Here is a 26805-nt window from a genome sequence, read left to right on the forward strand (position 1 = left end):
TATGAAATCAAACTTCACAGGCACAAGAAAAATAATTCCAGAAATATCAATCACAAGTTCTAAAAAGCTTTATGGAAAAACATCTTAGGAGGAAGGTGCATCATAAGCAACTTACTGATTTGTTTTGTATAATATACTAAGGAATGATTTGCTTAACTGTGGTTTAAAGAAGTCTCAGTTGCTTGAATTCTCGTGTCACATTATATGTATTATGTAATCCATATTACTAAGGATTCTGCTAACAGGTGGGTGAAGAAAGCAAGAAAAATCAGGAAGAAGAAAGATTCCAAGATCTAGGAAAATTGCTGGACAAAATAATTAAGTGCACCTATTTCAACAGACTTATATAAAATATGATTAAAACTGAATCCAACTCAATATTGAGACAGAAAACTAAATAAATACTACAGCATATGTTATGAAATATATCTGAACAGATTGGGTAGCTTTCATTTAAAAACCAACACTTTATGGACATCTACTAGGACAGTGATGGCAAACCTATGGCACGCGTGCCACAGGTGGCATGTGGAGCCATTTGTCAGGGCATGTGAGGCGCTGCCCTGTCAGTTGGCCAGCACGCATGCACGCGCTGACCAGCTGAGTTCACCCTTTTTAAAGCCATTTTTCGCCCACCCCAGGCTCCAGAGGCTTTATATGAGCTTAGAGAGGGCAAAAGGAGCCTCCCCTGCCCACATTCCCGGGAGGCCCTCCGGAGGCTTCATGAACTTCCCTGAAGCCCCCGGAGTGCAAAAAAAACAGCCCAAGGGCAAACCGGATGTTCAGGAACGGACTTCTGGTTTGCTCAGAGGGTCGTTTTGACGGCTCTGGAGGCTTCAGGGAAGCCTCCTGAAGGTCCCTGAAGCCTCCAGAGGGCTTCCAGGGGGAGGCTGTTTTCACCCTCCCCAGGCTCCTATAAAGCCTCTGGAGCCTGGGGAGGGCGAAAAAAGCATGCAAAAAATATGGTATGCCTGTAGTGTGCGCATGCGCATGGGGTGTGGGGTGTCACGCATTGCATTATGGGTGTGGCATGCCCGCACACAACGCCCCCCTGTACTCCCCCTACTTATGGCACACAAGCCAAAAAAGGTTCGCCATTGCTGTACTAGGAGGTGCTGCATGCTTATTGAACTTTTGTTTTCCTCTTCATGCTGACCTTCTTGAAGGAATTAATATGAGAACCACTTTGAATTCACAAATAGTTTTTAAATTTTTATCTTCCGTCCCAAATGTGTTAACTGGAAAGACATTTGCCATGAATGGCTGCCATCTTTGGTGGCAGTTAGAGGGATCTGCTAAACTTTTTTTTAAAAACAAAATTGCTTGGAATATAAGTTGAACTCAGCCGTAATACTTTTAGTTTATCTTCCCTTCACTCTAATTTAGTTGCATTATCTGAGGAGTTACAGTTTGGGTATACTGACAGTAAAACACAAATAGCAGGTGTTGTGATTTCAATTATGTTGTAAGTGTCAAAGTTCCAAATAGTATCCTCAATCAAATAAGAATCCAGGGCTAGAGGTTCTTCAAAGTTCCAATTTATTAGAGAAGCCATGTTGGCACATCTGGTAGAACCCAAATCTGAAAGCTTACAGGTTTTTCCCACCCAGTTGAAAGTTCAAGACCTGGCCCCAGCACCCACACGTCCATCACATGGTCCAATCAGTCATTGTCCAGAGGAAGATTTCTCCCAATCATGTCACTCCAGGTGCAGGGGCAAGATGACCTTGACTCACTTAGAAAGAATGTTATTTTGGCTACATACCTTCCATGCTCCATACAATTCCCCTCCCAGTTTCCCACAGTAGAATATGTGGCAGGCTTGAGGCCCACTGCAAAAGATGGCTTCCAAGCCCAACAGGAAGCAGCATCAGCCATAGCCAAGGCATTATGTAAATTCTGCAGATTGTATGCTTCCTTAATTCCAAAAGTTATTTTCAGAGTAGAAGAGAATATACTAAAAGCAGAGGATCTTAGATACTGTACATGTATTTTCCTTGAAAAACAACAACAACCAGGCTATTGAAATGATTATGTTCAAGGCTCGGTGGCGTTGAAGTCATTGCAAGTATTTCCACACCTCTTGCTGCCCCTCCATGTGTATGTGGTGTCTGTGTGTATATGTATGGGTGTGTTATTACAGCATTTCTGACACAAAGACATTATCACCGAATTAAACATATCTAACAGCCAAATGTTTCTAAAACTAAAACGTAATATTTTAAGTATTTCATTACATTTACCGAATTTTTCACTTGCAAATCCATGATTGAGTTGTGTCATTTCAGAAAGCAGATAGGAGGAATGTGATGGTGTTACTCATAGGTTGGTCACCTCTTAGCCCAGCTGGTGGAAGAGATCCATCTTCTGCCTACAGGCCACCTTTTTCCTAAATCAAATTCCCCGATTTAGGAAAAAGGCAGCTTGCAGGCAGAAGATCCATCACGGACTTGCTTGTCTGTAAGCATTCTCACACGCTGGGAAACTCACAGACTTCAGCAGCTGCCCTTTAACCAAGCCAAGCTTCAAAGACAAATGGAGATTAAAGGGATAGTAATATGATGGAAGGATTTTTCATGGCAGTTACAAGCTGCTAAATAAGGTCATCTAGAGTTTAGCATTTAAACTGAATCATTTTTATTGGAAATTGCACACACATTTGAAAAAAAAAAAAACCCAGCAGAAATTCAATTACAGCAGGATGTCTCCCTGAGAAGACTCTGTACAATGTAACCCATTAAGAGGAACGCAGTTGACCATCCAGTATGTTATCTGGGATTTAATAGTTTCTTTCAATTCAGCTGACTTCCAGCAGAAGTAGCAGTAAAAAAATTACCAAGTGCCTGGGATGTAAGTCTGGACAGATGAATGTAGTTTAAACAGAATATATTATCTTTTATGCAATATTTTAATAAAATTGTGCTTTTCCTTCTTGACACATATAAAATCTTAGGATAGACAAAATGTTTCACAGTTGAAACTCCACCAACCTTACCCTATTCAACAGAAAGAAGGAGAGTTGCCTGCCTAGGAATTTCGTCTAAGCTGTTTGCAAAGGAAAGGCTGGATTTTAACTTAAATCCTGGTATCACATTTATAAGGATATGATTTACGAGGCATCTGGAGTCCCAGAAGAAAAAGTGGGTGCTTTTCTATGATTTTGCCAAAATTCCAAACAGAATTGGGACCAGTCACAGAAAAAAAAAATGTTATTGAATTTCTCTTCTGGAATAGAAAGGGGTGGGGGTTAGCCATGAAAAAGTCCCATTATTACAATTTAGCTTGCATTTGAGACACTAGAGCACTTTACTATCTTGGTGAAAACGTATCAGACATCAAAAATTAGCATGAGCTGGGTCTTCTTTTCATCCAACTCCTTCTCAGCACAGTGGGGTAGAGTATGAGTGGTACAACTCATATTAGGATTGAGTTCATGCTTAAACCAAGGTTTGCTTTTTTTTTCAGGGTTCAGTTAATAAACTATAATTGGCTTAATTGCACAATGTACTCATGGTTATAAACTGCCGAGCTGAAATATAAAACAGGAAGGCCAAATGAGCTTGATGGGTTAGCAAGGACTTATAGGAATGCACCCACAGCCTTCTGGGATAGGAAACGGGTTCTTCTTTTATCAGTTTATTTTCCTCACCATTATTTTTCATGATTTATTGATCCCATACATACCACATCTGAAACTGCTAACTTAGATCTCTATGCACAAATTACTAGCACATGGTTTACTAGACTATGGTCTATCAAATTAAGTCAACTGTGTTCACACAACATACTTAGCTATAATGCTAGCATATTCTAGATATATTTTCACAAACAGGAGGCTCCTAACAATCATGGGAAGAAGGCAGGAAGAAGGCTTTCCTCCCATTGACCATAAGGTCAAGATCAGAATATAGAATAGGGTTGGAAGAAGCCTTGGAAGTCTTCTAGTCCAGTGTTTTTCAACCACTGTGCCGTGGCACACTAGTGTGCCGTGACATAGTGTAAGGTGTGCCGTGGGAGAATTACTTTATATATAGTCAATATAGGCACAGAGTTAAATTTTTTAAACATTTAAAAATCGTGATTTTTTTCATGAAAAAAGTGTGCCTTTGCACAAAAAAGGTTGAAAAACACTGTTCTAGTCCAAACTCTTGTTCAAGCAAATAGACAAATGGTTGTCCACTCTCTTCTTGAAAACCTCCAATGACGGAGCACCCACCACTTCTGAAGGAAGGAATTTTTTTCCTGTTTACAAAACACCCTTCTCAGCACAGAATCCAGAACAGCTTTAGAACAGAAGGCACACAGCTCCAATTACAATTGTTCCTATGAGATTTTAGTCACAGGAACTGAAAACTGTCCAATAGTACATCTAGCCTGGTAGTGGCTCTGCAACAGACATGTTTCCTATTCCTTTCTATTTTCCGCTTAGGAAACCAAAAAGCTCTAGCAGCTGCCTCTCCTAAACAGGAAAGCAGCTCTTGGACTTTCAGCAAAAATGCCACTGATTTCATATATTTAAACACTGGGTGGGCAGTCAGTCAGGATTGCTCTGCATGGGCCCAATTAGAAACTGTTCTTTTGGCTACCAATGCTTGCACAAGAGCCCCCCCCCCCGCCCCCATGCTTTCAGAACCAGCATTTTTAGCTCCTTTTTTTTCTTTCATTTATTAGATATCCAAACTGTGGGCAACCTGCAACCTTCCAGAGACTAGTCAGTTAACACTGACATTTCTGATAGAAGTTGCAGTGAGTTAATATTGAGCAACATGCAGAAGGCTGCAGATTGCTCAGACAAAGCAAAGGAAAAAAAAATGCACATCACATTTTGTTCTCTTTGGTTAGCCAAACTAAGGTGCAGCCTAATATAGATCCCCAAAGCCAGTAACAGGACATCTCCAGCTGTCCAGGTTCCAAGCTACCAGCCAAAAGGATTGGCAAAGCTTGTGGAAAGTACCTCTAAAACAGGATTAGTGACTTTTGGAAAGTAACAATAGGATTACTATTAATCCAATTCACACATTTAACCTGAAGGTGGATGTACTATATAAAATTAGACATGCAAAAACAGCCTTACATTTAAAAAGTGGTGTCTGGGAAGCAAAAATAAGCATTTCTCACAAATATGGCTCTCAGGACCGTCGGATAATTCCCCTTGCCTGGATCTTTTCCAGTCAGCCGACTTCAGCAGGGTCTGCAAGACAGCCCAAAAACTTGACATAATTGCTATGAACATTCAACCAAAGTCCAGCCTCCTTTAAAGTGTGTTATGATGCATGTAAAAAAAAAAGGAGTAAGGCTTCAATTTTATGATTATGGTGGCCATCCTGATTATTTTGAACCCCCCAGTTTACGTCTGGCACACTCTGTTTTGTGACACAGCACTTTTGAACAGAAATGCTGACTGACAAAAGGCAATCAGGACAATGTCAGATTTCCAAGACTGTAATTTCTGCTTTCACATGTTTAAGTCCTATACAATGAGCAGCTTCTCTTGCTCCCTATTGTTATGTATACAATGCTGGCTTGCAGAATGCTGCCAGAAGATGGTTCAGTCAATTAAGCTTTCATCTTTGAAGAACTCCGTACACTCTACTGCAAAATATAGTACCTGTTTATGATTGAAGAAAGTAAGATTTCATTTTAAAAGAACAAGAAGGCCAGTGGACTTTAACATTTAAATCTGAAATCATTCCCAAGCTTGTTTGATTGCTTCCTGAAGAACAATCAAATCTCCAACTGCAGCAAAACATAACGAAGAAAGGCTGTAGAACGTTAAATATAACATCTTCAAGTCAACCTTAACTTTGGGAGAAACTATTTAACATTCCTAGAACTCTGCCAGAAATTGTCAACACCAGTAGCCTAAATTTAAGATCAGCTATTTTTTTCCCAGGTTATCATCATGCAACAATGTAAACCAGCCCCGTTAAAATAATCACAATCCAAATTGTCCAAGATGATCAACATTTGTCTATTTTAATTACTTTAATCTGGTATTCTCACAGAAAAATTTGTGAAAGCAGCATTGATGCATGAAATTTCATGTGAGAAGGCCAACATCTTGTAAGATAATGATTTTTTGTTGTTGAATCTAGCCATCTGGAACTTCATGTTGATGATCTCTTGTCTTCTATTCACATTTAGCAACCACAATTGGGCCCAGCCACTCAGGCATTAAGCCAAGCAATCACTAAGTGAAACAACTGTACTTACTTCAGTTTTCCTTTCCTTTAAAACCTGTGAAGGTCATACATACAAGGATTGGTTGTAAAATTATTTCTTCATCACATAGTAATCGTGAACATCTGCTAAATAAGGCAGTCACCAAACAAGGATTTCTTTTGTATAAGCATAAGATAATACTGTTGGTCTTGGACATATCTGAGTTTTTGCCAGAGAAAGGCAACCAAGGTTCCAGATCAGATATTCTAGATTTCAACTTTCTCCAGACCTAATGAGTATTACCTATGACCAGGAACTATAGGTGAGCAACTTTTCTGCTCCAGTCTTCAGAGAAATGAACATAAATGGAAAAGTTTTAGCCAAACTGAAGTGAATTAAAAGGCTATAATAAAAGGCACTCCTTTTCTCTCACAAAACTGAAAGTGGGGATGCATATAGTATGGGGGAGGGGGATTTTAAATCTCCTTCACTGCCAATGTGAACCCTTTTCACATTGAACAGATACCAAGCACATCCCCCAAGATTGGGGAGTCACTATCAAAAGAATCTCCCCCAGGTCAGGCAGAACAATACAACCAGCAATAAATGGGATTCCCCATGACTGTTTCTTAAAAAGGATGAGAATAAGCAAACTGTTGTTCACGCAAGTCTAGCCGCTATTGCCAATTTTCTTGTGCAGTAGCCTGATAACATAAATTAATTAAAGGCTCCCCTGTTTAAAATTACCACATTACAATAAAAACAGAACCAAAACCTTATGTTTTAAACACCACTTCCAAATCATAGATGAATTGGCAAGCACTGCCATCTGGTGGCCGAATAGAACCAAAATACTCACATGAACAGTCTCACTCCATTGCACATCTTATTTTGATTTTTCACTAATCATAGGCAATTTCTGAATCTTTTGGCACTCTTCAAGCAAAAGACACTTTGGCCTCAGGTTACTTTTTCTAGTTTTCCCACAGGCAGAAAATTGCTCAAGTGTTTCACAATCAGCATGTAATGAGTTCTCTTAAGTGCTGTAAGTGTTGCTGAATTGAATGCCCTGAAAGGCTTCAACAATGAGAAAATTTAATGAGCAACAAAATCCTGAGGTCATCTGTCTCTGCAAACAATCAACATTTCTTGGCATAAATATTCAAGCACTCTGTCATCTTCAGATTCAGACGGACATCCCTTAATTTGAGCCTTCCTACAATTAAAGGAAAGAAAATGGCTGAACACCAAAAGAAACTATAGGAATAGCCTGCCTTTAAATATAGATGGATTTGGCTGATCCAAGCAATGGGGTATAGCCATAGAAGCCCCAATAGTGTAGACAGATAAGACAGCAAACTTCCTCCTGGACTTTGAGTGACAAATGATTCAGGGAACATAGAACAAGATGAAGTTTTGTGGCAAGATGAGTAGGAGAAATGCTATTTATTTCCCCTCCAGATCTGTTTTGCATTTTGTTTTGAAATTTCTCAAACAGCTATTGCAGCTTGCTAGGAATAGGTTGTGCCATTAAAATGTCACAAATTAATTCCAAAAGATTAATTAAAATATTTTTAAATAATTCCCCATGATTTTCCTCCTCCAGCTGGAAGCGAATTCTGATGACAGTCCAATAAATCTGGTGGTGGGGGTGTTCTCAAGATTTTTGGAGCAACTTAATAATGCAGTACACAATGAAGTGATGTGACCGAGCACGTCCATGAAAGAATAAGTATTACTATGATAGAATGAGTATGTATGTATGTATGTATGTATGTATGTATGTATGTATGTATGTTTGTAAGCCGAAAACTCCAGCCTGAAGATGGCGAGTGAGACCTCGCCGAAACGTTGCCAAGACAATCTCAATCTTACATGGGAAAAGACCCGAACACACACACACACACGCACACAAACAAACTTTGGAAAAAGAAGACAGTTGACCCCAGCACCTATTGTTGTTTTTTTAAAAAAGTCACTGCAGTATAGAATCCATTTTCTACTTTTCTCATGACTGACAGGAAAGTAGGGAGCATAGTGCTAAATTCCCGATGGCTTGTTGAGAAAACAGGGAGCTTCTCAGTGAAGCAGCATTATAAGACCACTTGTTTGAAAATCTGGACTTTAAGTCAAGAGCAGCATAAAGATGGATTGTGGTTTACCAGACCTGCTGCTGCCCTTTATTTTTCCAAGCGGCTTGCAAAAGTCCTTTCAATGCAGTCTATTGGACCAGCCAAAACCCACAGAAGCGCATTTGTAAAAATGGAAAAAAAAAAAAAAAAAGAGAAACCGAATGAAATAAATAAAGTTTTCCCTGCTCTCTTCAGAGAAGCGTAGGAAGAACTGGAGAAGGCAAATGAAAGGACCCAAAATAATCCCAGGGAGACGAGAGGCATGTCTCGATACATTCAAGCAAAAAAAAGGCAATCAGGTTATCACACTATGGCAACAGAATTCTGAAAGGGGAGCTGTTGAGATGTAAAAATAGAAGCAATAGAGAGGAAATTGTCACCAATCGTCAGAGCAAAGAGGGCTTAGAACATCAAACTCCTCAGATGCTAGAAATCAAAGCAACCGGGTGTCTTTTATAGATGGCAGCCCATGGCTTTTTCCAAGTTAGTCTCTGCCACAGGTTTTAGTCTATTTTAAGAATCTGAGAGTTGGCCTTCAGGAGATAAAGACTGTCATCGACGAGGAAACTGTAAAGAAAAAAGAAGAAAGTTACTAGGATAAATCAGTAGTAATAGATTAAGGCTAATTTTAAATTCAGCACACAGATGGACATTTTTTTTTTCAGGCCATAAGCTGCAAACACTGTTCAAAATCATGATAGGAGAAAGTGAAAAAAATAAGCAGGGCCTAAATTAGGCTATGTAATAATGATAATTTATCACTATTATTATTTCTCAGTGGTTTAAATGGCCTTTTCTGATGATGATGATTCCCTGTACCAATAAGTATGGAAATCTCTCTATTTCAAACTTTGAAAATCAAAGCTATTCTCAGCAGCCTAGAGGATAAACGTGTAGTCCTTTTCTTCCAAATATGATTGGGATCGGAACCTCCATTGCAGGGGTAAGTTGCTGGGGGTTCACAGGGGTTCTGGGAAACCTCTAAACCTCTAAGTTCAGAAAACCTCCAAATCCCAATCCTGGCTGGCCCCACCCACCCCTCCCAGGAACCCCCACGCGGCCTGTTTTGGATGCAGGTAAGTGCAGGACGCGCACAGAGGCTTGGGGAGGGTGAAAAATTGGTCTACCGGAAGTTCGGGAAGAGGACCTCCAGAGCCCGGAGAGGGCAAAAACACCCCCTTCTCAACCATGGGTCATGAGGCTGACTAGGCCATGCCTACCCAGCAACTGGGCAGAGAACCCCTTGCTAAAAATTTTGAAGCCCACCCCTGCTCCATTGCTAATCAATATGGTTATTAAGTGAGCCATGTCAAATGTTACGACTGTTTTAGCAAATCATCATCTTCATTAAGCAAATTTGGCTTTGCCCATTGACTTTGCTTGTCAGAAGCCCCTGGGAAGGTCACAAATGGCCATCAAATGACTCCAGGATGCTGCAACCATTGTAAATTCAAGCTGCCAAGTGCCCAGATTGTGATCATGTGACTGTGAGGATGCTGCAATAGTCGTAAGTGTGAAAACTGGTCATAAGTAACTTTTCTCAGCACCGTCATAACTTTGAATGATCATTAAACAAATGGTTGTAAGTTGAGGACTACCTGCATAAGCAAGAATCCATAATCAGGTGAAAACCAATCCCAATTATCACTTAAAACTATCCACAAAAACATTACTTACCTCCAGAATTTAAAAAGAAAAGAAAAAGGCAGAAAGCAGTAAGAAAACAAGATGGAATCAAATGGAATTTTTTTTTAAGGCACCTTGAAATCATTCATTTTTAAAAAATAAAATGTTTTTCTGAAAGTCAGCAAGAAAGGAACCAACTTGATCTACATTGGAAAACTGTTCCCTAACTCTGGTAGTGTTGCACAAAGGCAACCCCTTCTTGTTTCAGCCTCACAAACCTCTAAAACATATAGAATTAGGAGTATTTCCACCCTAGACTTTTTAATCATTTGAGCTAATGGTGACTAAGGCAGGTGATCCCGCATATATTCAAGTGTCAAGCTATATACGCGTCTATGTGTTCCCAGAATAACTCAATAACTCACAACAGACATACCAGCTAATATAGACCCCTCTAGCCACAGCACCATTCTAAATATTGGGGGCCATCAGGCTGATATTTCCTCTCCACTATCTCAAGACTGAAATTGCCTACTGAGCAAGAAATAAAGCCAACCTCTGTAGACAATTCAATGGATATTGAGATTGATGGTATTAAAAACAAGACCAAGACGCTCTCCCCCCCCATCCAACCTAGAAATAGGTCACCCAAGAGAGACCAATATTGTCCCTGTTCCATACTTGTTGCGGCCCAGCAGGTGCCGTTGGAGCTGCCACCAGACTCTGACAGCGAGGGTCCCTCTGAGTCGGCTCTGGAGGACCCTGGACAGGGTTCCAACTCCGAGCAGGGCGCAGAGAGGCTGGTTGGCCACCAGGAGGCACCTGAGCCTCGGACCAGTGGGGAGGAGACAAAGGAGAGTGAGCCGGAGGCCAGTAGTGAGTTGTTCCTGGATGCACGCCATCGAAGAGCTACTAGGCGTCAGGAACAATTACGCACTTACAAGAGGTGATTGCACTCAGCTGGTGGTCATTAGGCCCCTCTCCAGACTGTAAAAAGGCTACTTGTGCACACGTCCCTCTTTGCAGAAGTCAACACAGAATCGAATGTCGGAGAACTTTGTATGAGCTTGCCAGGCTGGATTGCTGCCAAGCCTTATCTGTGTTTATTGCTGCCCAAGCTTGTCTGTGCTGGGTTGCTGTCAAGGACCTGTTTGTCTGTTAATTAAATGCCATAATTTATCTTTGGCTCGGAGTGTGCTTTGGTGTGGAACGAGGGGGGTCAGAACAATACTGGACTTGAAAAACATCTGAAAAAGTCTAGATAATTCACTATGTTTAGACTGCTATCAAGCTGGTCAGCCACCATTATCTTAATCACCTGATCCCCAAATGTTGGGACATTCTCATATTTTTGCAATGGGACTCTCAGAGATCTACCAGCAGAAGCCCACCCAGAAAAAAAGTATGAAGAAGGAAAAAGCATGCAAAATAGGCTGACCTGTAGAAAAGGATATTGACAGGGATAGTACTGATATGCCAGATGGCATGGGCATCAAAGACCCAGAACAGGGGTGGAAAATCCAGGAGTTCCAGAAGAGCCAAGGCCTGGAGAAGCAGGACAACGGCCACACACTTCCAGACATAGGGCAGGCGTTGCTGGTTCTGCATACACCAACCCAGCCACCAGAAGAGATTGAGAAGGCCTGCAAGGCACAGAACAACACTTTGTGTTAATATGCACTTTTACTACTCACTGATCACAGCAGAAACAAGGAGCTTTTTGTTGTTACGGTTTCAATATCACCAGAGCCCTGATCACATTGCTCCCTCCTCAGCACTAAATGCTGAGTATATATCCCATTTGTCCATAGCAGAAAGGCACAGAGAGGGTGGAAAAGAAAGGAAAGGAAAGGAAAGGAAAGGGAAGGGAAGGGAAGGAAAAGAAAAGGAAAGTTTGGGAAAAGGCAAGCAGGAGAGAAAAAAGTTTCATAAGCCAGTAAGAATGTTCAACATTTAGAAAAGAAATACTGAAACTAATTAGCTAAAGCTATTATACATAAATAAAATAAAAATATTGATTCCTCGAATCTCACCAATTGCCACATTGGCAGCCATATTGTAACCATAATCAAAGCGCACAAGGGTCAGATAGGAAACATGGCAGGCCAGGAAAAGGAGCAGGAAACCCCCAAAGGCAGTGGCAAAAGCCGGACGTTTCAGCCCTAGAGTTCTGCAAATAAAAAAGCATATGAAGTTGAAGATATTTCAAAGAACTGCCTCATTTCATACAGACCATTTTCTATCCCTAGTTAGGCTAAACAGAAAAAGAAATATTTTTTTCTCAATACAGATTACTTACAGCTATAGAAGAAAAATCACACATTAATTTAAATAAGAAAATTGTATTCTAGCCTTTGACAACTTTCCATCCCCAAGATGCTACCATCCCCACTTTTTCCTTCAGGAAAAGGGTACATTTCCCCCCCTAACTAACCCTTTGAAGTTGGAGATTTGGGGGGAGCTATTTAGGGAAGACTTTTAGAAAACTGGTATAGGGAGTAATTGTGGGGATTAGAAATTGTCATGACTGTAACTTTATGTTTTTTAGGAAAGTCACTGACTATTCCAGTGAGTCTTAGTGCAGATTTATTAAGAAGGTAACTGTCCAGTTAGGGATTTCTATATTTTGATAAATATTCCTCAAGTACTGAATTTATTGATGAATGTTCTTAGACTGAAGAATACAAGCCATTCAGAGTCTGGACTGGAATAGGAAACTGATTGCAATAAATAACGTGTGATTAGAGCTTGCTTATTGATTGCATATACTGTAAATATATGGGCTTTCATTGAAAAAACATTTCTTATCATGTCTCACCATTTCCTACAGATAGCATGCTATGGCAATGTATTGCTAGAAGCTTTCTTGACAGATAAATTATGTTTTTCTTTCTCTAAATTCTTTTCTTTTACCCAAACTGACCCCCTTCAAATATTTTGGAGCTTCCTCTTCCAAGAACTCTAGTCAACATAGATCTATATGATTAAGAATATGGGGAGCTGTGCTCCCAACATACCAAAAGGACATGAACTTGGGAAGGATACTCTAGAGAAATAGAAGGGAAATTCAGAAATTCAGAATTGGACATAAGAAAATATATGACCTGCATCAGTTGAACTAATTTTTACATTAACTAATCAAATTCTACACCACTTTCCATGTAATAAGACATCTTAAAACGACAGAGAAACATTTTAATCAAATAACCGTAATGGAAATGAAGACAAAACCACTGAAAGATTATGTGAACTTTGGTCTTATGTAGCAACTTACCTGACACAACACAAGTACACAGAGTAAAGGATGACAGCTGATGCACAGAAATAGTCCATTTTCTACGAGAGGAGAAATTGAATTAGAGAGGCGGGCCAGATCTTGTCCAATGTGCATGCCATCTGAAAAACACCGCTATGATATCACAATACAAAAGCTCACCTCAGTCAGATTTGTTTCTCGGGTATGAAAAACCATGGACCAGAACCAGGCATTTAAAGACACCTGAAGGAAAAGTGCAAGAAAGAATTGGTCTGAGCATAGATTCAATCAACAAAGCTGCAGCTGTGGCACAGAGGAAATGAAGGAAATAGTCCACTCTTTTAAGTGCCTATGTGGCTATCAAATGGTATTTGATTATATCAAGGGTGTCCAACCTTGGCAATGTTATGGCTTGTGAACTTCAACTCCCAGAATTCCCCAACTAGCATTGACGTCCATAAATCTTAAAGTTGCTAAGGTTGGACAGCCCTGGATTACATCTACAAACCTGAATAGATTATTGATTCAAAAATGAAGACAACTGGAAAGGAAACCTCAAATCCCCTTTTCTTTCTTGCCTAGAGGCTAATGTTTGGAAAGGAATTTAAAAAACTGAATGTCTTCTTGTCCAAATTTCCTTTTTCTATGTAGCTGGTTGGCTTAGACAAACTATGCTCTCTGAATCTCAGCTTCTCACACACAATCAAATGATAACATTAAGTCTGTCAAATATGCTGAATGAAAATAGATACTAATTTCAAATGAGGCACAAGGGAAGTCATCTAAAGGCCAAAGATTGACTACTCTTCTCCTGAAAGCTCTTAGGTTGCTGGGGCTATGATGTCTCAAACCTCTTAAGATGTTGGGACAGTATTTAGGAAAGAAAGTCTGAGAGTTGTTTATGTGACAAGCCTAAAAAAATACCTCATGTGCTTTCTTTATCCCTTCACTTTCTGATTGGTATAGCAGCACTCTGGTATCCGTATATCCAATATGTACATACAAGTTATTTACATTATTTTTTCTTTTCTTTTTATGTGCATATCTATTTTATACAGTATGCTATTATTATAATTACATCACTATGTTTTTTACATTTCTGTGACCTCTTAATTTACTTCAGCCTTTTTGATCTTTACTTCTATTCTCCAACCAATTATACCGTGTGTTCCAAATTCCATTTCTCCTTTTTTTTATTTCCATTGTTAGCCTATCCATCTCTGCACATCCTAACACTCTTTTTAATCACCATTCCATCAGAGGGCATGCTATTGTTTTTCCAGCTCTGAGCAAATGTGATTCATCCTCTTTTGTACTACCTTCAATGACATTTCTTAAAATAATTTCCTTTCTTTTAGTTTGTCTATAAGCTGTTAAGAAGCCGCCTTTTGCAATTGCCTGAATTCACACAACGCTCTGAAGCATAAGTGCAAAATTTTAAGCACCCCCACCTCCCCATCATAATCTGTTAGATCAATATTCAACCTTTTAGATCTACCTTTTCTCCAGGAAGTAAAAGATCTTCCATGGGGATCTTCTTTGTTTTATTCCCACCCACCCCACCCCCCAAACCCAACAACTTGTAAGAAAGCTTGGACTGGGATTTTGTGAACAGCAAAATATTGCTCCATACAACAGGATGGATTTGAACTCAGGTCTTTCCAGTTATGCTATATTGTTATGTTTAAGTGTATTATGGTCACCCTTTCCAACAACTTGACCTCTACACACAGTCTCTGTGTAGCATAGCCCACAAAGTTCTCTAAATTTCTAAGTCACTCTTTGTGATTAAAAGAAAAAAGTGTGTTGGAAAATAGCATGTTTAATTTTAATTACATTGGAATTGAGTCAAATCATATTTCCTGTTTTCATACCTTACTTTTTGGAATATCCCTTCCAGACTCAAACCCTAAACTTTTAAACTTTAATAGAATTTGTACGCTGCCCACTCCCTAGGGACTCTGGGCGACTCACAACAAATAAAAACATTTAAAATTATAGAATTAAAATCAACACAACATCCATTACATCAAATGGGGCTGGAATAGTCAACAGCCCCAGGCCTGCCGGAACAGCCAGATCTTGGTCGCTTTACTGAAGGCCGGGAGAGTGGTGAGGGTCCAGATCTCAGCAGGTAGTTCGTTCCACAAGGCTGGTGCAGCTACAGAGAAGGCCCTCCCTCGGGGTGCCGCCAACCAGCATTGTCCAGTCGACGGCACCCGGAGGAGGCCCAACCTGTGTGATCTTATTGGTCGTTGGGAGGTAAATGGCAGGAGGCGGTCTCTCAGGTAGCCAGGTCCAATACCATGTAAGGCTTTAAAAGTAACGACTAGCACCATGAAGTGGGTCCGGAGACCAATAGGAAGTAAGTTCAGCTTGCAGAGGATATGTGTAACATGGGTGTACCTTGGTTCACCCATTATCGCTCGTGCGGCTGCATTCTGGACCAGCTGTAGTCTTTGGACACTCTTCAGGGGCAGCCCCATGTAGAGCGTGTTAAAGTAATCCAGTCTTAAGGTGAGGAGGGTGTGGGTGACCATTTGAAGTGCCTCCCGGTCCAGATAGGGCCGCAACTGATGCACCAAGCGAACCTGGGCAAAGGCCCCCCTGGTCACAGCCGACAAATGGTGTTCTAACGTCAGCTGTGGGTCCAAGAGGACACCCAGGTTGAGAGCCCTCTACAAGGGGTGAATAATTTCACCCCCCAGGCTAAGAGGTGGAATGTCAGGACCATCCTTGGGAGGCAGCATCAATAGCCACTCGGTCTTGTCTGGATTGAGTGCAAGCTTGTTCGCTCCCATCCAGATCCTGATAGCCTCCAGGCACTAGCACGTCATTTCAACTGCTTCACTGAGTTGGCACGGGGCCGACAGATATAATTGTGTATCGTCTGCATATTGATAATATTTAATCCCGCGCGTATGATCTCACCCAGCGGCTTCATGTAGATATTATACAGGAGGGGGAACAGGATCGAACCCTGTGGCATCCCATATTTGAGGGGCCTAGGGGTCGATCTCTGTCCCCCAACCAACACCGACTGCGATCTGTCCGAGAGGTAAGAGGAGAACCACCGTAAGATGGTGCCTCCCACTCCCACCTCCCGTAACCGTCGCAGAAGAATACCATGGTCGATGGTATCGAAGGCCACTGAGAGGTCAAGAAGCACTAGGATAGAGGAATGACCTCTATCCCTGGCCCACCAGAGATCATCGGTCAGCGCGACCAAAGCAGTTTCAGTGCCGTAACCAGGCCTGAAACCCGACTGAAAGGGATCCAGATAATCTGTTTCATCCAAGGTCCATCAGAGTTGAAAGGCCACCAGCTTCTCCACCACCTTCCCCACGAATGGGAGGTTGGAGACTGGATGATAGTTGTTCAAAGTGGCTGGATCCAGGGAAGGTTTCCTTAGGAGGGGTCTCACCACCGCATCCTTTAAGGGGTGCGGGAAGGATCCCTCCCGAAGAGAGGTGTTAATAATCCCCTGGAGCCAGCCACGTGTCACCTCCCTGCTGGCCGAAACCAGCCAGGAGGGACACGGATCCAGTAAACAGGTGGAGGCACTCACCGCTCATAAGGCCTTGTCCATTTCCTCAGGAGCAGCAAGTTGAAATTTGCTCCATAAAATCCAATCAGGACCTCAGCTGGTACCGTCCAAGTGGAATCCAGGTCCGTCCGGATCCAAGCGATTTTATCTGACAGAAACTAGGCAAATTCCTCAGCTCTACCCTGTAGAGGTTCATCCGCATCCCTCCCTTTCAAGAGGGAGCGGGCTATCCTAAACAGGGCGGCTGGGTGCGATTCTGCGGATGCGATAAGAGCGGAAAAATGCGCATATTTTGCCGCCCGTATCGCCACTAGATAAGTCCTAACAAAGGCTCTAAATTGTGTTTGGTCGGATTCAGAGTTACTAGCCCTCCATCGTCGCTCTAGGCATCTCTTTTGGCACTTCCTGGAGTTCCTCGGTGAACCAAGGAGCCCTCCTGGATCCACTGCCGTGGAGAGGCCATAAAGGCACAATCCGGTTTAGAGCCTCCGTCGCAGCTATATTCCAAGCAGCGACCAAGGACTCCGCCGGACTGTGGGCCAGAGATTCAGGTATCTCCCCAAGTGCCGTCTGAAATCCCATAGGGTCCATCAGGCGCCTGGGACGGAACCACCTAGTCGGTTCCACCTCCCTACAGTGGGGGATTGGTTTCTGGAAGTCAAGCCTCCAGAAGTCAAGCCTCAGGAAGTGATCTGACCATGACAGGGGCAAGATCTTAATGCCCCTCAACCCAAGATCACATCTCCACTTCCCCAAAAGAAACACAAGGTCGAGCGTGTGTCGCTGTATGAGTCGGACCCTGAATTACTTGGGTCAAGTCCATGGCTGTCATGGAAGCTATGAACTCCCATGCTCCATCAGAGCGTTCGCCAAGCAACGGCAGGTTGAAATCCCCCAGCATTATAAGCCTGAGGAACTCAACCGCCAGCTCGGCTACTGACTTGAGAAGCACAGGTAGGGCTGTTGTAACGCAGTTGGGAGGTAAGTACGTTAGTAACAACCCCATTTGACCTCCAAGGTCCAACTTCACCAGAAGGGACTCACAATCTCCGGAGCAGGGATCCTGCGAGGAGCTAGAGACTCCCAGATGATGACAGCCGCTCCCCCACCCCTTCTTTGGTGTCGCGACTGGTGGAGCACCTGAAAACCTTCTGGGCACATTTCAGTGAGGGGGACTCCTCCCTCATGCCCAGCCAGGTTTCAGTAATACATGCCAGGTCTGCCCCCTCATCTAATATTAGGTCCCGGACAAGAGGAGCTTTATGAATCACAGACCTGGCATTTAGCAACAGCAGCCTGAGACCAGGGCTCTGAGAACTCTCACCATCTGGTCCTGGAGTGGAGCTGGTAGGGCCGGAAGGGGGGATCGCTGTAACGTAGCGAACCCTCCTTCCCCAGCAATGGCTATCCCTATAGCTCCCGTCGAACCTGCCTCTCCCAACAATGACCGGACTGTACCGGCCCATCCCCGCACCCATCGGCCCCACTCCCCCCCCCCCCGTAGCTTCTGTCCTCCCCATTTAAACCACACATTCTGGGACGAGAGGCGAGTCCAGGCCCCCATCCACTTCTGCTTCTGCACTCAGTGGAGGGGGCACCAGGTTGCCCTCTAATCCCCTCATAGACACAGGCCAACCATTCTCCACATACATACCCCAGAAAAATAAGGCTAAAATGTACAATAAAAACAGATAAAATTTAAAATTTAAGTCTAAACACGTGGGAACATTCTCTCAGCCATCCATACCAACATGCAGTCCTACACTCAACAAACAAAGATGGGCGCCATTCTTAAGCCATCAGGCAGTTGGCGCAGCTTGGAGATAAATAAGTCAATAATAGGACAAGCGAGGAAATCTTTACGCTCGGGGGCTTCTCCTCTGCTGGATCAAGTAGAAGGGACAAAGTTCTACAGTTTAAAGTAGGTGGGGGGTTAATCCCGGTCGAAGGGGGAGAGGGCAAATTCCCTACCCACATCCTAATGGTTGGACACGTGCAACCATTAGCTCAGAATGTTATAAATGTCTGCATTAAATCGTATTTACAGATCATGATGGCAGGACTCAGACAATATTTTAATTCAAACAAGTCATAAGATGGTTTAGAATGTTATGTGAGACCAGCTTGCTTTGTGCAATAATTTTCTTCCACCTGATAAAGAAGATAAGGAAGTTGAGATTCTTGTTAAAAATGACTTACCCAAGAAAAGGCAATGCAGGTATGATACATAGGAGAAGAACGGGGAACAGTGGCTTTATATCTGTTCAGCATCACCAAATTGGCAAGACCATTAAGGAATGAAGCAAAGGCAGAAGCAGGTTCCTGAAAAAACAGGAAACGAGAAAAGGGCCACTACGGGCAAGGCAAGGAGGGGAAAGAGGAGAAAATGATAAAGAGTGTTATCAAATGGAAATGAGATTATCAGCATATTTTCCTATGATTGCTTAAACCAAATCCTAAAGTAGGTGGAAAAGAGAAACTGCAGTTCAGATTTTTTTTTCCAAATGCTCCAGAAATAACCGAGATCTTTTGCCTTTTTCTTTTGACCAAGTTCTTCATTTGAAATTGCACAGCTAATTTCTGAAATAAGTAATACTTTGGTCTTAGGTATGGATGTTCAGTGAGCTGTGTTTGTCTCTTGTTCACCTATTACACTCCCAAACCAGAGCAAACTAACTGGATAAACTATGGTAGTAGAAATTGCCCTTGAAATGCAGTTTCAGGCAGTGTTTTGGGAAGAGAAAAAAAAATCTCATTCTTGACCCCAATGGTTTGAAGATTTCTGAAGCTCCGTTTAGGTTGCCATGTATTCTATGCACGTTGTGATTGCCAAGAAATAGTTGCAATTAGTTTAACAGTTTGTCCTTTTTCTGGTGCTTACAGGCTGGAAATACGTAAAGGGCTGATACAGACTACCAAAAAATTTGCACAGTCTCATCTTTTTGCTTGCTCTACTATTTCTTACTAGTGCACCAAAAAGGAAATGGTTCCCTTCTGTCTGACATATACAGATTTTGCTTGCTCAAAACCGCAGAGTGAAGGCTTGGATCCCACATAACATAACTAGTAAATGATCTACTGAAAAAATGTCAGCCCAAGTAGATAAACAGAGTTAAATGGACAAAGAACTGAATCAACCAGTACAGGTTAGCCAATCTGGCTTCATAAACAAGGCTTACCTTTCCATGAAACTGAGGCACTTTGGATCCCTCCTGGAGGTAAAGTCCCACAGTCAGCCACATACATTCATATTTGCAATCATCTCTGCAGGTCCACCCTAGAATATAAAAGAGGGTAAAACTAGTAAAATTAGAGTAAGTAATACATTTTGATAACACTTGATAGCAGTGTATTACTGCAATAATTCTAAAGAAATGATATGAAGATACTCAGATTTGCATAGCATATTTTATTTCATTAAAAACAATCATTTTTAGGGTGTGGTGACTTGCTTCATTCTGATTTTATATTGTTCTTGCCAGGTTTCTGTGGCTGAAACTAACGTGTCTCATGTTCCTTGCTTTTATTTTTAAGTTTCCACCACACTTATTGTCAAACGGGTAAGCCCAAAACGGGCTTACATGTTTGACAACAATGGAAACTTAAATCCAAATGCCCTTTTAGAATCATGATCTATGGATCTAACTGATATCCAGTATGGATTTCTTAGAAATAAATGCTTATTCAAAAAAATTGAGTCTGTCGGGATATTTAATATTTGGAAAAAGGCAATATTTTATTGATCGATTAGTGCTATAATTAATAAAAAATAAAACAAAAATAAATACAGGGTATAAGTCCAAGGTAAAATATGAAAAGTGCATTTATAAAATACCTGTGTGTTAAATACACACACACACAAAACCCATTCAGGTAAATACATTGCCTTTACAGTGTCTTTTGGTCAACTTGTCTTTTGGTCAACTGCCTTGGCAATAAGCTTAGAAGTCGGCTCATGGTGTATAGGTTAGAAACCAGGAGGAAATGGGACAATCTGCAATTCGGATCCCAATAGGCTCTTCCTTTAAGTACGGATGTTAAGTATCAAAGCATTAGAGGGGCATAGAGTTGACCATCAAACCAAACATGAAAATATCTTCAGTGGCTGGGACACCACATATACATGTCCTCTCATGTTATGGCAGGTGGTGGAAGTGCCCATATTAGACCATGGAATCCAACAACTCATATCTGGCTCTAGTAAAGGCCCTTCTAGAGTCAAACACAATGTGGGTCAAACACATTGACTGGTAAAATAATCTGAACTGAAAACTGAACTGAAAACTGAACTGAAAACTGAAAAATAATCTTGTTCTTAGCCAACCAACTTAAAGAACTACTGGTATTTGTGGCTCATAACTCCCTATCATTTTGAGTGCTGACATCTAGCACTAAAAATTTCCCTTGCTTGGGAGACAGTTGAGAGTAAATAAAAGGGGGAAAACAAAGGCTTGTGAAACTCGAATGCTTTCTGGTGGGCGCACAACAGTACTTGGAAATAAAACAACCAAATCTGGATGCCAAGGTTTCAATCACCACAAATGGTCACAAAGAGTTAGATAGATTTTTGTGGTCCCTGTTTGGCAAACACTGTCAAGGCATGTAGAGCAGCGTGCTATCAGTATACTGATTACATCCAGGTCTATTTCTCTTTAACATCAGGTAATAATGGGGGATTCCAAATGTTTATCTGAAGTCAGTAATAAACTAGATGAGGAACAACACATTGAAAGTGAATCTAGACTAGATGAAGAAGTTCCTTGTGAGGATCACAATTTGAGAAGTGCTAATTCTCCTTGTCCTGAATAGGATTCCATTTTTCCAAAAGGAGCAGATACAGCTGGGAAATATTTACGCATCTGGGCCTGTCTTCAGGTAACAGTTAGGGATGACGTTTATGTTATTTATTTTTAAGGACAAATTATATGATATCTCATCTGAACAAAACTCTGCCACTGTGACAAAAGAGCTGCTGTAACATAAAGTTGTATGTTCCTATATAGCAGTGATGGCGAACTGCGCATGTGTGTGCAACTCCCCCCCACATGCGCACATGACCCAGATTGTTTTTGAACTTCGGATTGGCCCATTAGGGTTGTTTTCCACCCTCCCCAGGCAAAAAACGCTAGGGAGGATGTCCGGCGAGCGTCCGGGGAGGGTGGGGAAGAGGGGCCATTTTCATACTCTCCAGACTTCAGGAAAGGCTCCGGAGGCTGGGGAGGGCGAAAAACTGCCCCAACAAGCCAATCGGAACTTCGGAAAATATCTGTTTCTGGCTTCGGGGGGGGGGGGGGCAGAGGAGGCAGTTTCTTACCCTCCCCAGACTTCAGGAAAGCCTGCGGAGACTGTGGAGGGCGAAAAACAGGCCCAACAGGCCAACCGGAAGTTCCAACCGGAAGTTTGTTCCTGAACGTTCGGTTGGCCTGTTATGGCCGTTTTTCCCCCTCCCCAGCCTCCAGAGGTTTTCCTGAAGCCTGGGAAGGGCGAAAACAGCCCTCTGGAAGGGTGAAAATCAGCTGGCCGACACGTGCATGCATGCCAGAGCTGATGGCTGGCATGTCAGCAAATATGGCTCCACATGCCACCTGTGGCACGCATGCCATAGGTTCATCATCACAACTATATATAATATTGCCCTTCTTAAAAATATTCCTACCGATAGCTACCATGTTTTCCCGAAAATAAGACAGGGTCTTACTTTCTTTTACTCCCACAAAATATGGCCTTGGGCTTATTATATTATTGTTTTGGGGTTGCCGGGCAGCTGCTCCCTTGCAAACTGGCTCCCGAAGAACCGGGCACAGCCCCAGGAGCAAAGCAACCATGAGGTGACCACGCTCACAAGCAGCTGCCCGGCAAACCCTCTCTCCAACCAGGCAGAGCTCCATGCACTGACCTAGGGGGTATCTTGAATGTACCAAGCCACGGGAGCTGGGGAGCGCAGAGCGCCACGTGCCTTGGCGCCTTAGGGATACCCCCTACGTCAGTGAATGGTGCTCTGCCCGGCTGGAGAGGGGGTTTGCCGGGCGGCTGCTCGTGAGCATGGTCACCTCATGGCTGCTTCGCCCCTGAGGCTGTGCCCGGCTCTTCGGGAGCCCACTTGCAAGGGAGCAGCTGCCCGGTAACTCCCCTCTTCGGCCAGTCAACCCCCCCTGAAGGAGCCAAGCAATGTGAGCGCCTCCCCTCCCCAGCTTGGGCCTTCAGGATACCGCTAGGTCGGTGAGCAGTGCTCTGCCTGGCCGGAGGAGGGTTGTCCAGGGGGCTTATTTTGGGGGGTGGGCTTATATTTTTGCCCATGCGAAAAATGTGGCAAGGTGTTACTCTCAGGACAGTTTGTATTTTCGGGGAAACAGCGTAATAACTCTCTGTCTAGTTAGATTCCCAAATCACACAGATCCATTTTATTTACTGTTGTGATTCTCTGATGAATGTGGATTGATTTCTCAAAACATAGCTAGGTTCTATTTTGTTTTAAATAAAATAGCAATACTTCAACCATCTCACTTTTATAATTATTAAGTTTTATAATGAACTTTGTTTGTGGTCTCAGAATTTGTTTTTCATTTTGAACTGATCAGTGACTGTAATCGAGTTTATTATTACTATTTCACAGCAACCCTGAGAAGTAGATTAAAGCTAAAAATTATTCTGTGAGTTTGATAATAAATAAGGATTTGAAACTTGATCTTCTCAGCTATAGTTCAGCACTCTAAATATTACAATACATTTACTTAGGACAGTGTGTTTTTTAAACTGAAATTGGATATATATACATATATTCAGGATCCAATTGCATGTAAATCTTTTATACTACTCACAAAGAACTGATTAAAGAACTGTGACTCGTTTCATGTAACACTATAACCTCAAATGAACTTAAAGGTTGACAAAGGGCTAAACTGCATAGATAGGATTCTACAATGAGATTTTTTACTATATAAATGTAAACCATAAAGAAACCTGGGAGAAATAAATTCAATCAGGAAAAGCCAACTGGGAGGTATGTTTACTCAGATAAGCTTTAAAAACATTTAAGTAGGATTACAATACTAACCCAAAGTATACTTAACAATGGCTTATTATATTCCCCAATTGGCTGGTTTAGCTCAAACTATTGTACCATAAACTAATTATACTCACTATGCTCATGTAGCACATTCAGCTATAAACTGAAAAACAAAATCTTCAGGGTAAGCTTGACTCCCAGGAAGAGAGAAATTAAATAAATAGGGAAAATTATTTTCACTAATGTAGAAGTAGTTTGCCACTGTATTCTTTGGGGATTTTTTCCTGACATCCCTGTTTAGTTAACAGCAGGGACTGTTGTACTCAACAGTCAAAAAGAATGTTGTACTCAAACTCAAGACCCGTGGGACGGAGCTGGTCTGTGGGGTGCTTAAATATGGCCTGCGAGGCTGCCCTGGAAACAGTGAAGGACCAGCCCACAGTGCCTTTGCCAGCAAAATTAGAGTTTTTTGCTGGCAGAGGGTTGCAGGAGACCATTGCAGCCAAAAACGAGCCTGTTTTCACTGGCAGAGCACTCAGGCCACCACAGGAGCTCCCGACACAAATGATGTCAAGCTGGCCACACCTACCCAGACCCCGCCCACCCAGATCCCCAAGATCAAACACAACCCTGATGCGGCCCTCAATGAAAATGAGTTTGACACCCCTGGCCTACAGCTCTGGAATTCAATGGAAGTCTCCCATTCTAATACAAGTAGCCTTCAACCGTCCGTTTAGAGACCATTCAAAGTTACAATAGCACTGAGAAAAGTAACTTATGACTGGTCCTGGAACTTATGACTATTGCAGCATTCTCACAATTATGTGATCAAAATTTCAGCATTTATCAACCAGCAAGTATCTACACAGCATCTGGAGTCATTTTGAACCTTCCCAGCCAGCTTCCAACAAGCAAATCAATGGAGAAAATAGATTTACTTAATGACCATGTGATTCACTTAAGAACTGCAGTGATTTGTTTAACAACCACGGCAAAAAAGGTTGTAAAATGGCGCCTGCGCAACACTCCGCCGAGCAGCTGGAGCATCACGGAGGCTGGCAGAAGCATCACAGGCAAGTACAACACGTGTGCGTGTGAGCCATGCGCGTCCACGTTGTGATGCCGGGGCCGTTCCAACCAGAATCCGGAACCCACCACCGCCAGGGTGATATCCCACATTTCAATATTTTTGCCTAGATATGTTATGGACCTTCTCCCAAGTAGGTATTTCCTTGTTTCACAATTGCAATACCTGCAAATCTTCAAGCCTAGGAATATAAAGTATGTTATTACAATGCATCAACTTTTTCTCTGCTTATTTGTATTGGGATGGTACTGACAAACGTTTAGTCTCTTTAATACCAAGTCTCAGATCAATTTTTGCACTTTCTTCGGTCTCCTTCAAGAAAAGATTCTTTGAAGCTTATTTCTAATCATCAAAATGGCATTGATATCAATGTACCTGAGGTGACTAATTATTCAAGTAATTTTAATTCAGCTTATATTTGTTCTTATCAAACATTATTCACAATATATTCTGCATATATTAAACAAATAAGGTAACAGAATATAGTGATGACACATACTATTCCTAATTTTAAAGCATTTAATTGCTTCATATTCCATTATAACAAATGGACTGCCACAGCAATGTTTTTAAGGATTGTCCACAATTCATTGCAGTCTACCCAGGCCCAATTCAAGTTTATCTTCGCAGCTCTGAAGATCTATCTAGTCAGGTGTTGCCATTGCTGGCATCCCATACAAATTGGTCAATAATATTTTTACCAATCATTGTGAATTTGGCAGTTTTCTTATCAATTTGAAAGTTGTAAACTATTCAACCACCTAAAAATGTAACCACTATGTTTTTTTGTAGTTTCACTATTTATTCTTCCAGGCAAGGGAATAAGAGAGAGATGTGCAAGAGCTCTTCCATGCATACATTATCACAGTTTGCAGACCTAAGTGGATAGATGTTACACCAGAATACATATTGGTTTCATTTGAACAATTAACTTGTCCCTAATTAACTGAATCACAGCCGAATTAACTAAACGGCACAGTGCAGAAGATCCACCTATAAAATAACCAGGTAGGGTGGATTCCTACAACAAACACTAGGTTAAATATGACAGCCTGATTCCTGGCTCAGCGCATTCCATGAATATTGGCTACTTCTACGGGATGGTTCCTGTTAATGTGAGAACAGTCAGATACACTCTTCTCCAACATTACTATGGCGACCCAAGGAAGAAGTGACGGCGGGAAAGCATCCAAGCAGACTTGGCGACACCACCAAAGGAACCACCTGCCTGCCAAGCACTGGGCGGGGGCCCTCCCTGATGGGCGGGGCTATGCAAAACAGGCATTTCGAAACACCCCGCGCTTGATCCCCAGTGTGGGCGTGGCCCTGCTTCGGCGTAGGTAATCTCCGCTGGGGCCGTTCCGTACCTGTGAGGCTCATGTAGAGTGGCTGGCGGGAGCGGAAGTGCCGCAGCCCGGCCTCAGAGCAGTTGCGCCTCTCGCAGTGAGCCACGCAATCACGGTAGACGGGCTCTCGGTCCCCCGGCGAGCCTTGGGAGGGCACTGGACCCACTCCCGCCGCTCCCAGGAGAAAGAGCAGCGCGGTCCGAGCCGCCATCCCGCCTCCGGGGAGCTCTGCCGCTCCACTTCTGGGTTGCATCGGAAATAATCGCTATCTTCGCAAGCGAGGGAAACCACAAAGTTGTGGAAACCCGAGCTGCATTCTCAAAGTTTCCGTGAGGGCAAGGGATTGTGGGTAATGTAGTTTTCCTTTTATCCCCTAGTTCAACGAAGCCCTAAGAAAATTCTGAAAACGTTGAACTGAAAAAGGCGCTCACCTTTAAAAGCTGTAACTTGCGTGGAGGAGAGTTTTCTGAAGACTTATTTGCGTCTTATACTTTTTTTTTTCTTCAAAGCAAAGGGGTTAACTTTCTCGTCCCCCCTCCCCCCACAATTTATCATTTCATCAGTAATTGATGCAGAGAAATTGGGTAGAAGGAAAATACTGATTTAGTGAAAACATTTTGAGATCCTTAGTTTGAATCAGGCA

General features: G+C 42.3%; 1 protein-coding gene across 2 annotated transcripts; it reads right to left on the minus strand.

The window, feature by feature from the left end:
- Positions 1-4080: 4080 nt before the first annotated feature.
- PGAP3 (post-GPI attachment to proteins phospholipase 3) lies at positions 4081-26455 on the minus strand. 2 transcript variants are annotated; one of them, XM_087713465.1, is made up of 8 exons: positions 26184-26455; positions 19903-20000; positions 18923-19045; positions 13357-13419; positions 13195-13256; positions 11954-12090; positions 11359-11563; positions 4081-8861 (listed from the first exon to the last, which is right to left on the minus strand). In XM_087713465.1, the coding sequence occupies exons 1-8, from the start codon at positions 26413-26415 to the stop codon at positions 8798-8800; spliced, it is 984 nt and encodes a 327-aa protein (XP_087569591.1). In that variant the 5' UTR covers positions 26416-26455; the 3' UTR covers positions 4081-8797. The 2 variants fall into 2 exon arrangements, with proteins under 2 accessions (XP_087569591.1, XP_087569590.1); XM_087713464.1 differs by having other exon boundaries at positions 18923-19075; positions 26184-26454.
- Between the last annotated feature and the right edge of the window lie 350 nt (positions 26456-26805).

The sequence above is a fragment of the Thamnophis sirtalis genome, unplaced genomic scaffold, assembly GCF_051295495.1.
Source record: "Thamnophis sirtalis isolate CommonGarterSnake01/CBP01778 unplaced genomic scaffold, rThaSir2_p1.2 scaffold_4, whole genome shotgun sequence".
Taxonomy (NCBI): Eukaryota; Metazoa; Chordata; class Lepidosauria; order Squamata; family Natricidae; genus Thamnophis; species Thamnophis sirtalis.